The 15,365-nt window shown below is 34.0% G+C and overlaps 1 protein-coding gene across 8 annotated transcripts; it reads right to left on the bottom strand.

Moving 5' to 3' along the window:
- Positions 1 to 256: 256 nt before the first annotated feature.
- Positions 257 to 15,147, bottom strand: LOC147388735 (Ribosomal protein S5 domain 2-like superfamily protein). 8 transcript variants are annotated; one of them, XR_015170826.1, is made up of 11 exons: positions 14,739 to 15,140; positions 12,276 to 12,394; positions 12,029 to 12,142; positions 9,763 to 9,863; positions 7,509 to 7,529; positions 6,610 to 6,682; positions 6,110 to 6,177; positions 3,385 to 3,517; positions 1,325 to 1,432; positions 1,087 to 1,162; positions 257 to 1,003 (listed from the first exon to the last, which is right to left on the bottom strand). XR_015170826.1 is itself a non-coding variant. In XM_086419187.1 (10 exons), the coding sequence occupies exons 2-9, from the start codon at positions 12,385 to 12,387 to the stop codon at positions 1,326 to 1,328; spliced, it is 729 nt and encodes a 242-aa protein (XP_086275313.1). In that variant the 5' UTR covers positions 12,388 to 12,394; positions 14,739 to 15,140; the 3' UTR covers positions 259 to 1,044; position 1,325. The 8 variants fall into 8 exon arrangements, 7 of the variants coding, with proteins under 7 accessions (XP_086275313.1, XP_086275314.1, XP_086275315.1 ...); XM_086419187.1 differs by lacking the exon at positions 1,087 to 1,162 and having other exon boundaries at positions 259 to 1,044; XM_086419188.1 differs by lacking the exon at positions 1,087 to 1,162 and having other exon boundaries at positions 260 to 1,003; positions 14,739 to 15,139.
- Positions 15,148 to 15,365: the final 218 nt, after the last annotated feature.

Genomic DNA, 15,365 nt, shown 5'->3' with positions numbered 1-15,365 from the left:
TGTTATCCATTCATTTCAGGGTCTGATCTCAAAGAAATCATATTTGCACAAAATTCTGAATTTTCTTTTTTTGAAAAAGTAATCCCCATTCTTTTAGCAAAGCTTTGAAAAATACAGTTTTATAATATATTAAATATGATTTTTGTAATTTTGATTAGAACCATGTTTAATATATGAAATGAAATGTACATTTTTTCACTATCCATAGGTAATACTATATATTTTTATTATTTCTTTTAACCAATTCCTCTTAGATTATTCCCAAATATTGACTTTGTTGCTGTGTTGCAAGCGACAACTGATGGCATGGGAAAGTGACTTCCATCATTTGATTCCCTCAAAACTAAAAATCAACTCTTTTTGACATTTTCCTAGGTGCAAGGTAAATCAAATGATGGAATTCACTTTCCCATGCCATTAATACTCTCCCTTGCAACGGGTCTCATTAACATGTGCCCTAAGGGCACACGTTAAGGTGCACACAAAAAAAAATACACTTTGAAAATTGGATTTTGTACCGAAAATGCCTTACCAAAAAAAAGTGTTCTTTGCCAAAAATACCCTCAGATGCTTATTCCCAAGGTGTATTTATTGCATTTTAGCGTGTGCCCTTGTGTTGACAGTATCTAAACAACATTAGGAGAATTGGGGGTTGGTTAGGTGAGAAAACATGTGCTCACCCAAGGTGGAAAATTGCTTTAGGAAGGAAAATGAATTCTATGGAAAAGGCACAATCATACACCTAAAACTTTAATTTTCCGCAATCAATTCTCATCTCAACATTAGCATTGGGAATCAGTAGCAACTCTCGAAATGAACTCCACAATTTAGGGGCCAATGAGAGTTATACGTGAGGGTCATACTCAATGCAGAATGTTGGCATCAGTCACCACAAGGAGCAGCTTGAGTACACCAGTCCTAGAAGATGATCATAGGTGGCCCAGGCCAAATTTGCAACGAAGTTGAACCATGGAAATTGCAAATCTTCCATTATCGAACTCTTCTGCATATGATGTAAAGTGCTTAAGCATAGTATGCCATGAACTGCTCGGCATAAAAGAAATATAGTCAAGAGCTTCTTTTAACCTTTGAGGAATTATCAGTCAGTTATTGACTGTGTATGTTTTCTGTTTGTTGAGTAAGCATGAATTTAGAGGTATGCCTACAACAACTATGCTATCTCATAAGCATAATAAAGCGAACGGCTAAGATGCATCTAATGCCACCTCTCCTATTATCTAAGTAATAAAGGAGAAAAATCTCTCTTTTAAAATAAAAACAAATTCTAAAAACAGAAATAATGAGCATGTATAACTTACACAACCTTAGATTGAGTCATTTGGAAGTTGTGATAGAAAGCTTCTCCTGAGAAAATCCGACATCTTTAAACTTGCAGAGCGCCCTCGTTCTAGGCAGTACAGGTAGTTATCCACTGAAAAACAAGATTAAAATAAAATAAAATAAAAATCAAATTTATATTATACAAATCTGCAAAATGACTAATTTCTAGTATATTTACAAGGATACAAAGCCCGTCTGCACTAGGGCTTCAACCTGGGTGGCTTGGGCCGGTTGGAGGGTAAACCCAGGCTCAACCCAAGTAGCAAAACCCTCAAACTGAGCTCAGCTCAACCCAAGCTTGATCTTCTAATTGGTCGGGTGGAGCTCGGGTCAGATCGAGTTTTGGGTGGCTTGGTCAAGTTGAGCTCGGGTTGATCGAGTTTTGGGTGGTTAGGTTGGGTTGGGCTCATTGAATAACCATAATTTCATCTTCATTAGCAAATAAATTTTATATTTTAAAAAAGAAATAAAACATCATAACCAAAATCACTAGTAAATAAAATTGCACACAACCTTCAAATTCATTATTGAAAAAATATTTAGCCAAATCTTACTAAACCAAAGTCTAAATTAATAATATCCAATTGTCCACAAGTCATACCAATAAGATGGAATTAAAAATCTATGACTAATATAAACATATGTATATATTAGTATATAGCATAGGGTTTGGGGGTTGCCCAAACCCTCAACCGAATTGAGGTCGGGTTGAGATATCCTAACTCAGGCTCAACTCATCTTCTACATAACTCGGCCCAGGCTTTCCCATCAATCGGGTTGAGTTCAGGCCAGCCCGCCCAGGTTGCAGCCCTGGTCTTCACCCACTAAACCACTACCTACCCTGCTTGCCTACCAAAATTTTTTTTTTACAGTATTCCATTTCAAATTAAGTCTTTTGATAACTAAAAGGGAATCAACCATCAAGGAAGGAAAAAAATGTCCCCTACGATAGCCCCATTATATATCAGACATCAATAGGATCTCTGACGATGATGAAAAACAATTATCTTTCCATCATTATCAATAAGTTTAGTGGGACCGGATAAGATCCTATGCCCAAACAGAAAAGAAATCACAAATCCCATGCACTTTTCTCGTTCTGTAGATAGTGTCTTCATTTGCAAGGGAATATCATTTCTTTGTGATACATGGGGGGGTACTAGAGGAGTAAGAGTGCTGCATGGATGAGCCTTACACAACAACAACAACAAAGCCTCATCCCAAACATTTGGGGTGGCTATGAATGAGCCCTATGAGAGACATTATGTCCATGATAGCAGGAACTAATCAGGTGTGAGGAAATGGGACATAACATAATAAATTGCTTGTCTGTTTGGTAGTGGAGAAAAAAGTACAAAATTTGGTTTCAAAAATTATGTAGAAATAGTGTTCCACTGTTATAATTCCCACATCAGCCTTACTGAGCTATGAGGGTCTTGTCCTTGCAAAATTGAGATCGCATTCTTTATCCCAAGACAAATCCTAGTCAACCTACACCTAGCTTAACAATGATGATGACAAAATTACAAAAGCCTGCATGTTTATGACCAAAATGTCATCTCTTATATGCACTTAAATTTAAGAAATAAACAGAAGTGAGGCAAAATGATGAAACATCACAAGGATATTCATCGTCAAATCCATAAAAGGCTAGCTGTGTAAACAGTATTTCACAATGAAACAAACTTTTTTTTTCCGGAGCCTTTTTTTAATATTTTCTAATGGAATAGCGAACATCAAATTGGATTGACTATAACATGGGGGATACCTGAAGTGGGGCATACTGAATGGTAGGTCCCAATTCCCTATTACACTAGTTACATTTATGTGAAGAGTGTTGATGGTCTAACGTGATTAACTAAGTACACCTAGATTTCCTCTTTCAATAAATACAGCACAATTTCTCATTGTAGCCTGAAATGAGATGTAGTCCCATAATTTTTGCCAAACATTTAGGCTTTAGAAGTAGGAGAAGAAACTTTAACAAATTGTAGTTGAAAAAGAAAAAGAAAAAGAGAGAACAAGAGGTGGGGTTCATAATACCTGACATTACACCATGAGTAACAGATGTGATGATCCCATGTTCCACTGGTCCACCATCCTCAGGTCGTGATTCTTCAGGAAGGACTGAAAGAACAGAGTTGGGGAAGACCAAATAGGTGAAGGCCTGAATATTCTGCCATTTCATAGAACAAGCATCCAAAAACCCATTGTAAATTTCAAGAGACAACCATTAAAAAAAGGCAAACTCTGTTATCAAGAGGTATGGTGTGTACATGATACAATGTGCTGGCTTGTATCTATAGATGACTTTAAATGCAAATTGAGTGAAATCCTGAATGACAATCTAGGCAAGCCTGGTTAGAAATACAGAGCACCAAATATTTTAGGAAATGTGGACTCAAGTGGATCCCTCAAGCAAGTTTTACAAGGATCAGCTGTAAAGGCATAATGATGGGATAGCAATAATGTCATGACAGATACAACGATGGGACCCACTAATAATGTGGCATAATATTAAAAGGTGTGTTTAAAAGAAGAGTTCGTTATACAGAATGAACTAACATTTAAATTTAATGTAAAACAATTATAACACCATTATAAGCCTTTATTAAAAGGAAATAATATTGGGCTTAGACCCATAGCTCAGTTGATTTGACACATTGCAAAACAACTTTGAGGCATTGGTTCAAGTCCAGCTTACCCAAAAACAAAAGGGAAATAATATTGGTATTTTAAATTTAATATCATTATTTCTTTTTAAATCATTAAATTCAATTTTTTTAATAAATATAGTTTGGGAAACTATTATACGGCCATTACATCAAAAAATAATGGTTGACATAAATAATAATGAAATGTGTGATCATGCAATATAACAAGTACCACAACGGGAAAGGGTGTTACCATTATGACAACTTAATAACCATTTTTTTCAATCATTCCCCTAACTAATTAAAGTGAAGAGTACGCATTGAAATATTTCTGGAAACCAAAACAAGTAGTGGCATCTTATCCCACACTGCTCTGAAAATATTAAGTACGGTGGTCTGACAGGAAGTAGTGACCTTTTTTGGCATGGCATACGGTGATTTATTTACAAAATAATTATTTATTAAATGTGTTTAGCAGAACTAAGTAAACCACCACAAACCCATCAATGGTGACATAATAATTGTGGTTTGGTAACTCCAGTTCAAGAAGAATGGACGTCTACAAAGGAAATTATACTAATCCAAAATGAAGTGGGTCCAAAACCCACAATAGTTGTTAAGATGGAACGAAATGGAGCAATCAAGAGCAAGAAAAGGAAGGAAATGATAATAGAAGTTTTATGTGTGCTGAGGTAGTTATGATGGGGCACCAAGTGTGATAGAAGAAACAATGATCAGGGCCCTATATATGGGATGAGCAAAACCATAAATTGCAGTGTTGAATGATCATAGCCATTAAATCCTTATCTGGAATGTCAGTTATTTGGTTCCAAAATAGCCCATTTATTGGATGGACCTGATATTCAAAGGATGTGATTTTCAGGTATATGAATTCCTATATGGGAGTCCACCAATTGGAAGTCCTGATTGACCAATGATGTCAAATAACATAAGAGGCGATATGTGATCGTACAATAGCATATGATGTCACACATCACCCAAAGTCTCTTTCTTTTTTGTATTTATTTATCATAAACAATAAGAAAAAAAGAAGAAATTGGAAAAATATATATATATACAAATATTACAATAGTTTTATAAAATATTTTTTTGTATCTTTTTTATTTTCCTTTCCATTATTATTTATTATATTTACATGTTCAACAATTTTGTAAGAGCAACTCCAAGGGAAATGTCCAAAATGACTATTCATAATGGATAGCCATTTGGGATTTTTAAGGGGTATGCACTCTAACCATACTATCCAAAATGGTTATCCACTAATATTTGAATACATATTTAATTCAACCCAAAATAGAGACAGAGATGGATAATGCATTGGAGACACATAAAATCCAAAATGACTTTCCAAAATAGCATTTGAGGGGGGGGGGGGATGGAGAGTCCAAACTCACTTTCCAAAATTAAAAATCCCTCTCCAAAATGGAGGGAGATGGATAATGCATTAGAGACACATATTTTGGATTTAACTCTCCAAAATAGCAGTTGAGAGGGGATGGAGAGTGCGTTAGAGTCGCTCCAAGAATGCATAAACTCAATAAAATGAAAAAACAAAAATATATATTGAAATCTTGCTTCTTGAATGTTGCAAAAACCCTTTAATCTTTCCATTTAGAATCTTGAATCTTGGTTCTAGCTTCTTGCCCTTGATACAAATGATTTAAGGAGTAGAAGAGCTAAAATGAGAGTAGAACTTGAGTTAAAATGAGAACAGAAATAGCTTAGAATGTTGTAGGAATGGGAAGATGATAATGGGGATATTTATTTAGGGAAAAAAAAAAATTCGCCCAAAGATCATAATTTTGACCATTGGGCGAGTATGTGATCGAAAATTGCAGTATGCGATGGTATAGTGATCTAATTGTCTATGCCATAATGGTACATGCAATTTTTTTTCTAGAAATGGCATATGCAACTGCATATCCACGTGTGACATACGGAGAAGGTAAAACTAATAACAGGAAGAGTAACAAAACCAGTTGCCATCCGCATATATTCCGGGTAGGTCAGCTGGGACTGAAAGTAAAACCTCAGGATGCAATCAAAAGAGGAATGTGAAAGTCACAAGTGGCTACATGTGGAAAATAACTAACCTGCTCTTCTATCTTGGTGGGATCCAGAATTACAGATCCATTTTCCAAGAGACCACAACAAATAGAAACTGCATAGGACCAGCAAGAAACATTTGGTAAGTATGCAGAGTTATGAGACCTAGGGCCGTCGATGGATTGGGTTGATTTGGTATCGATCCAATAAGTATCAGATTGGAACCTTATCAGATCAGGTTTTTATCCAATCTCAATATTAAGATCCAGATCCGATCCATGAACAATCAGATCGGATCCTGATCCATGATCCGGCCAAACCTGATTTTATATGTATAATCTAAGTAAACTTTATATATTTCAACAAATATATAACATTATATACTTTTGAACATATTAACAGATCGGGACATGGTTGATCCAGATCCAATCCGATAAGGTATCAGATCAAAAGCTTATTGGATCAGAACGGATAGGATTTCAGGTCTGATCAGATCCATTGCCAGTCCTAACAAGACCAACGGAAAAACACCATCGTACATTCTTACCAGCAAGATGTTTTAAAGGAATCCCAGCATCTACAAGGGCAGCACAGGCTGCATTTATGGAACACGGTAGAAGCTAGACAAGGTTTTTGTCAAGGAAAAGTCTTCATCATCCTTAATAAAACAATGAACACATCCCTTATCTTTCAGAATGAATCTATTCCAAATTGAGGATATTGGAGTATATGCCCTTATGTTTTATAGTAAGCAAATACAAGTCCACTGGGATGCAATAAAAAATAGAGAGATTTACCACTTACCAGGCAGACCTATCTGTTGCAATTTTATCACAAAAACTCCCTTACTTTATCAAGTTTGCTACTGAACAAACCTTACTTTATGAACCAGGCTAGCATGACTAACTTGTTAAGGGTCGTTGGGCCCACATGGATTATCAAATTTGCAATCCAACACCACAGCCTTCTAGATTTCATGGAGGAACTCGGATTCAAAAGAAAAAAATTCAAACAAATATCCTTTTTGAGCTTGATCGAAGGTGTTGAAAATTGATGGCTACCGAACTGCCAAATTTAAAACTAAAATTAAATGGTGAAAATTAATTCTTTTTTTTTCGAAGTTATTAGAATTTTGTCCTTTATAACCCTCTGTGGCATCAGATCATGTTTTTGGATGCTACAAATTGATGCAGTTAGGATCCACTCCAAGGTATGTTAAGTAACAAATTAACCGCATCAATTTGAAGTTTATGACATGGTTTGGTGGGTAACAAACTTCATAAAGTAAGGATCCCTTGGAGTTTTCAGAACTCTAAGGGAGTTTTTGTAATAAAAATACAACAGTTAGGTTTGCAGGGTAAATCTCTCTAAAAAAATATATATGCTTTGGTTCTCCCAAAAACACTTGCCGAATTAAACAGAACAAAGCATGGCCAAGAAGGATACAGCACCATCATCATTGACAACCTGCCAAAAATACAGAAGACCTCAGCATTTGTTAAGAGTGAATATAGGAATGCAAGAAAAAAAAAAAAAAACATTAAATTCTATGCTGAGCATCGAAAACCTATCTTCAGATATAATGAGGCTCTCTTCTAATAAAAATGAACATGAAAATGGGGTTTAGTAAAAGACTAAATACCAACAACTATCTTTAAGTAATTCTAGCACAAACATGAAATAATTGTACCCTGGAATGCCTAGATGCTTGTCTGCATTAAGCACACTGAGGATCAGTTTGGGAACCTGGCATGAAATTGAATTTCAAACTTCGAATTCTAAAAATTCAAATTCTTGATATTAAAATTTTCTGCATTTGGTTATACTCAGAATTAGCAGAGTTTCAAGGAATTCCAATTTAGTTTGGATACCAATGGAATTACAATTCACTTGGATACCAATTGGAATTTCTACCCAACTAAGCTTCATACACAATAGTGAAATAGTAGTCCATGAATTATTGCTCTCTTTGTAAGGCTAGGGAGGAAAGCATCAACCATACTATCACCCAGTGTGGTTTCAGATTGTTTGTTTTGATCCATTTCCTATCTTTGTTCAAAATGAGCTGATGTTTCCTGCTATCCATTCATCTCTGTTTCAATCTAGGCAATCTCTGAGCTTAATTCTTGTCATGGTTTCTAGTGCAATCCGGAAAGAACGGAACTCCCACATTTTTCAAGAGAAGGGAAATTCAGTCCACGAATTGATAATTTCCATTATAGGATTCCTTTCTTTTGATGCAAAGCATTCGAGGAATTTAAGGGTACATTCTACAAGGATTTTCTGTTCAGATGGGATCAGGTGTGCTCCGGTACTCATTGTGAACTCAAGATTGCTTACTTGTTATTGCAAAAGAAGTGAGAACTTAGTTAAGTCAGTAAGACATGTGGAGTGTGCCTCCCACATCCTAGGTTCAAACCCACTGGAACCTAACTTCGCCTTACAAACTACTAACACTATATCTATCCAAAAAAAAATTGCCTAATTGCTTCTTGATTTTTGCATCCATGTCACAGAATGTTGATTGGAAAAAGCCTCGGAGCAAATTCCATAGTTGTCAATACCTTTCATGTTAGATGTGTTGAACACCTATAAAATAATAAATATTATGGTAGCCCTGACTGGAATCTGCCCTTTGGAGAAACTTGGACAATCGTTTCTATCATACTGATCAAAATTATGCAAAAAATAATAATAATAATTTTCTTAGAAATTTGATATTAGTGTGAGTCAATGAATTTTGTCAAGATAATTTGGTATTAGGCTAGATGAAGAATTTTGTGTAGCAACATGAATTTCTATTAGAGCATTTTGGCACATTAGGTCAAACTAAAAAATTGTCTAGTTGAATCAATGAGAAGTTGTCAAAGCACAGATAGAATTGGAAGGAGGATCACGTTCAATCTTGTTTCCCAATAAAAGAACGACACCTTGGAAGGAATGGAAAAGAACCAAAGGACTCTTTCAAAGAAGTTGGATCCAATTACGAGTCAGAAACCTATAGAATAATCTAACTGAAAACTTTCCACTGAGTTCCATTTCCCTGTTTCCTATTTGCTTCCGAGGAGTGCAAAGTCATACAACTAACTCAGTCAATTTTATGGTTGAATATTGCATATGTTGTTGGGAATGCAGACATAACGGTGTATCACCATGCCACAAGTCCTCTCAAAATCTAACAGATAGACCATACCCAAATTTAAAATTTAAATGGATACTAACATTAAATAAGATATAAATATTGGAATGGCTTTTCAAAGGTCAGTACCATATGAAGCTCTATAAATGTTTGAGAGCAGCCCATTTTCACAGATGCCATTGCACATATTTTTACTGCACAAAATACATTAAATATATTTATTTAATTAAAAAAAAAATAGCATGTTGTAAGAGCCCTTTCTTCAACAGATAATTAGGTTTATATGCAAATATTAGCAGATACAAAATGGGGATAGAATGAATAACACAAACAAGAAAGGCTAGATACTGTCATGTATTTGTTACTCATTCATATGGTAGGCATGTGCAATACTCTTAAAAGAGATTAACAGTTAATAACAACTACACAATAAATCCATAATAATGATTATGTGAACATAATTGACAATTCATTGGTAGACAACATATTAAAAGTTATATTTTATTAATATGCAATAAAATATTCTTTGAAGAAAAGGGGCACAGAGCAAAACCACCTCACCTGAAGTATGACAGATGTTGTGGTATTTGGATTGACAGTCAAAAGGCAGATACTTTGCAAGGTTCTCCTCAATATCATCTCATACTCCTTTTCTTCTTTGCCTAAACAAGGGAAGAACACGGTGGTGCGTGCAACTAAAGGATGAGAAATCAATGCACTAAAATTTAAATAAAAACTTAATAGTATTTTTCCAGGATAAAACTCGTTGTGAACATTTTTTTTTTTTTTTGATAGGTAAACAGGACTTGAACCCAGGACCTCAAAGTTACTTTGCCATGCATCAAACCAACTGAGCTATGGGCCAAAGCACAATATTCATTGTAAACATCAAATGTGTTAGAATTGTCAAACCTTTCAAATTTTGAGGCAGCAAATAAATAATCTGTAAAATTATGATTAGTACCTCCAACATGAATTTAAAACACAAAAGAATCAGCACCACTTACTCTTCAGTATCTAGTATAAAAAGTAGCAATACAAGCAAAACATGACATCCTTTGATATGTTATACTTCAACCAGCTACCATAATCATTAAACCAAACATGGTTGAACCGCCATAACGCATTTCCAATTTGTTTAAGGAAAATTATGATTAAGAGGTTGACAAGGAGCCTTTTGCATATATGTTTTCCAAATTGAGTCTTGGTTGTTATGATAACAATTTGAAATTCAAGTATGTGACACCTGATCTTCCGAAGATCTACCAAGTTAACCCCTATATGATTCAACTTTGAGCTAGATTATACTTAATCAATTTCTAAGGTAAGAAGCAGCATGTCCAATTTTGATTTTCTTCTAAAACATAACCTCAAGACTATAAAAGCCTATAAGAATGGACAATAAGAACCTATTAGGATTACAAATAAATGAAATAATAACAAATAAGGACCATAGTCAACAAATTCTCCAACTTATTAGAAAAAAAAAATGAGATAAAATCATGACTTTTATGAACTTTGTTATTAAATCACGAACTTCACAATTAAATTACAAATTTTGTCAATAAATCAGGAAAAATGAAAGATGAATGTAATACACTAGTAAGAAGAGATGACCTAGATAAGAATGACGGTGATCATTTTACTATTGAAGCATCAGATAATGAGGATGACATTGAATTTGATGATTTTGACCGAATGATGACTCCAAACTTTGACTCATGATTCTACTCTTTTTTATATTTTGAACAATATAAATCTTGAATTTGTTGTGAACTTGTGGTTACTTTTGGTGGATGTATCGATAATATCAATATGAGGTTTGGGGATTTATCATTGTAGGTTAATATGGGATTTGATGATATAATATGAGAACACCACTTAGTAGGAACAATTAAATAGCCCTAACTCCATTTTTTCCCATTTTTATCAATTTAACGAAATTTTTCCCCTGTCGACTTATTCCTAAACCACAACTTTGTGACTATGCTAGCGACTATGAGTACTTAAAATGTTAAAAAATGCCTCTGAAGAAATAAAATAAAAATAAATCATCGACATTACATTCAGTCTAATCACAATTCATATATTACTAGTAAACAACAAAAAGCCAAGTCAAGGAAAGTTTCCTTATGAACGACAGAGAAAGAGGAAGAGCAAGGTGCACATCTAATGTTAACATTGGTGACACTCGTCTCCTTCGGTTTCTTGGATGTTGATGTTCTTCGATTTTTTACCACCAAAGGGATAAAAAATTGAGACCAACATTCCCTCCTAAAGTAGAAGAATTGCATTTCTCCCTACGTGACCTAATTTTTTTTTCTTTCTATGGGATGCAATAAGTAAAAGTTAGGGTGCCAATAGAAGTTCTCAAAAAAAAAAAAAATTTCGAGGGAAGGGAGAGGGAGGGGGCAGTTGGCTTATTATAAATAATTAGCTATTCTCACCTCCATTCATTTGCTTATTGGCATCTTTAATTCCTTTCTCTTTGGTACCTAACATTTTTTTTTTTTTTTTGATAACCAGCCTAACCTTAGTTATAGAAATGAACTAACACATCCCCCAGTGGCGAGATCGTTAGCTCAGAACACATAATCATCTTGTATACGAATAAGTTTTTTTTGCAACCCTACACCCTAGGGACCATAGAATCTAAGCTACATTTACCTATGTTGGACATAACCCTGTGTAAAAAAAATGCACTTTATAGAAAATATTGCAATTGTGAGACACATAGCATCTGGGTATGAAGTATAAACTAAGATTTTTTTTTTTTCATTGCAGTTATAACTCATAACCACTATGATTCTGTTACTTAGAAACTCACCAATCTGCCCAGTTTTGGGCTTCCAAATGACCTCTACTGAAGCTTTTTCAGGGTTTTCATTCTTTCTTGTTCCTGCTTTTGGCCCATAAACTGCAGCAAGAACTATTGTGTCCCCTGCATTAAACAAAAACACATACAAAAGAGATTTTAAAACCCCATCTTAAACAATAGTGAAATTCAGCCTAAAAACATAAAATAAACCAATAACTTAAGAAAATATGAAAATTAACTCTGCGGGTGTGGGTACCTTGGGACCATCGAGCTGAACCATGGGCTCGGTTAAGGACATTACGAGAACAAGCTAGTGGTCTCAACTGGTTTGGTGTTCGGCCATCCACTCTGTCGGCCTCCATGAACATTCTTTTCCTACACAATCTTTCAATTTCAAAATCACTATCAAATTGTATGATTTTTTTTCGAACACACACACGGCCCCATTTGATTCAGCTGTCAAATTCTGTTGTAAGAAGCTATGGTCAGAATCTGCTGTCAGAAGCTGAAACACTGAAAAGCTTGTTTGATAGAGCTTTCTAAAAGTGTTGTGCTGTTTATTAAAATCTAGTAATTGTTGTTTAATACAGCTTCTAGAATTTACTGTATTAAAGTAAAATGATCAAAATACCCTTAAGGTTGATAGTGCACCCAGAATGCATAAAAAATTACCATAATACCCTTATAAATATATAATTACATGAAATATATATAAATTTAATAAATTTATAAAAATAATTATTTTAATTTTAAAAAGTTTATAATTCTATAAAAAATTTATAATTCTATAGAAATTTGGACAACATCTCCTCTTAAAAATGGACATATGAAATTTTCCTGATCAACAAAATACCTACATAATACGCAATGTTGATAATGCACCCAGAATGCATCAAAAATTACCAGAATAAAAATATAATCACATTAAATATATATAAATTTAATAAATTTATAAAAATAATTATTTTAATTTTAAAAAGTTTATAATTCTATAAAAAATTTATAATTCTATAGAAATTTGGACAACATCTCCTCTTAAAAATGGACATGAAATTTTCCTGATAAACAAAATACCTACATAATACGCAATGTTGATAATGCACCCAGAATGCATCAAAAATTACCAGAATACCCTTATAAATATATAATTACATAAAATATATATAAATTTAATAAATTTATATTAAAAATTTATCTTACCCGTAATTTCACATTACTCCATTAATCTCAAACCAGTATTATATTTTAAGCTCAAAGTTCCAAATTTTAAGCAATCATCTCAAACAAGGGATGATAGGCTTCACTCTAAACAAACTTACCTTCCTCCTAATTGCACATATATTTCCATTTGATCTCAAACCAATGTTCATATTTTTAACCCACAATTCAAAATTAAGCTATCATCTTGAAAAGGGATTAATAGACTTCAATCTACACAAACTTATCTTACTCCTAATTGCACATTTATTTCCATTTAATCTCAAACCAGTGTTCATATTTTAAGCCCACGATAACCAAATTAAGCGATCATCCTGAAAAAGGGTCAATAGACTTCAATCTACACGAACTTATCTTGCTCCTAATTGCACATTTTTTTTCCACTGATCTCAAACCAGTGTTCATATTTTAAGCCCATAATTCCAAATTAAGCAATTATCTTGAACAATGGTTAATAGTCTGAAATATACACGAAATACTCTTATACGGCTAGGGCATCAATAGTAAACAACGAATTTTCCAACACTGGTGGTACAACAACATCTCGATGGATGGAAAATCAACCATTCTCTAACCAAAATTCGACAGATTGCTCTAATTTTCTGAAATTCATAAACAAAAAATTATTGAGAGAAAACAATCAAATTGTAGAGCAAAAATGCTGTAAATAATCAATAAATCAATGAAAGAAGCAAACCTCAAAACCTTAATTTTAAAAAATTTATAATTCTTTAAAAAATTATAAAAAACAAATTAAATATTTGACATCAATGAGAGGAAAACAAATCAGCCACAACATATATCTCGAATTCGACATGAAAAGTGGGAATGAATACTTACGGCCACCTCATGAGACAAACTCTTAGGCTAATTCAAAAGCTCGTGTAGACAAATAAACTATTCCAAGATAACACTAAAATCTAGGAATGAAGATGTCAAGTGCAGATAAAAATGGAAAATTTTATGTCAATTTACAGAACAATATAGTGCAAGTAAGATTAGTTCTAAGGATATATTTATAAAAATTAAAAAATAATAATAATATGAAGAAGAAGAACATTTCCAATTTTGTGATAGAAAAAGAAAATTGCTTCCATTGCTGAAAGGCTCTCTGATAAATTAAAATTTTCATGGAGTGAGTACTAGCAAGCATTCAAAACCTGGATAGGGACCCAGAAATATACAATTGAAAGGATTGAAGAAACATGGATTTAAAAATTAGACTATTTGACTCACCAGTTCCCAACAAATAGAAATCACAAGCATAAGAAATCCAAAAAATTATCAGGATTAGAAAAATCGACAATTTTTTAAGGAAGAAAAGAAAACAATGATGGAGACCCAATTCATCTTTTACAGAAGAACCTAAAACCCATTAAAAACAGAAACAAAAAAAAAACAAAAAATCTAACATTCAATCAAAAATCTATAAAACACATTACAATTCAAAAGCAAAACATAATAAAATCAAGAAAAAAAAAATCTAAAAAAAGAAGAAAACCTGGGCAAGTTGCAATCTTTGGATTTTTCAAGTTCGATCGGACTTCGCGTCGTCGTCGTCAATGGCGTCAATTGTCGTCGTCGTCTTGATCGGGGATAGGTTGAACGATAAATGACGTCGATCGACGATGGGTTTAGGTTCAAGGCTTATGTCCTCGTCGTCGATGGGTTTCGATTGAACGAAGACAACGTCGTCATCGTCAATAGATTCGATCGGAAAAACGGTCGTCGTCGTCAATGAGGTAGGTCGTCGCTGCTGTCGAAGTCGAAGGTTAAACCCAGATTGATAAAGATGAACGATTGTCGATAGGGTTTATGGTGGACTCTCGTTGGAAATTTTATAAATGAGCAAGGGTATTTTCGTCATTTCACTACGGCGCTTCAAAGCCGTCCTCAAGACTTCGAAACGCGGATTTTCGAAGCGTTATCAATCGCGCATGGCATCACAAATCTGCGTTTTGACACTAAAACATGGTAAAACACTGAGTTTTGAAGCTGAATCAAACGCCCCCAAAATGTCAATTGCAATGTCTTGTCAAATACTTTTGGGCATTTTTCATAATTGATTTTTGATCATTCTTACGCTGTGTTTGGATTGAGGGAAGGAAAGGGAATGGAAGAGAAACTC

Source organism: Akebia trifoliata, chromosome 12 (assembly GCF_017979445.1).
Source record: "Akebia trifoliata isolate Shusen 1 chromosome 12, ASM1797944v1, whole genome shotgun sequence".
In the NCBI taxonomy this organism is placed as follows: Eukaryota; Viridiplantae; Streptophyta; class Magnoliopsida; order Ranunculales; family Lardizabalaceae; genus Akebia; species Akebia trifoliata.
The sequence above is the reverse complement of the archived record's forward strand: the minus strand, read 5'-3'. Positions and strand labels throughout refer to the sequence as shown.

Bases quoted from the DNA above. Each gene is read 5' to 3' on its own strand.
- LOC147388735 (XM_086419191.1), bottom strand. From the start codon at position 12,387: ATGTTCATGGAGGCCGACAGAGTGGATGGCCGAACACCAAACCAGTTG. The intron at 12,143-12,275 runs GTACCCACACCC...TGTTTAATGCAG, and splicing joins TTCAGCTCGATGGTCCCAAG to GGGACACAATAGTTCTTGCT. The intron at 1,433-3,384 runs GTATTATGAACC...CTTGTTTTTCAG, and splicing joins TACTCATGGTGTAATGTCAG to TGGATAACTACCTGTACTGC.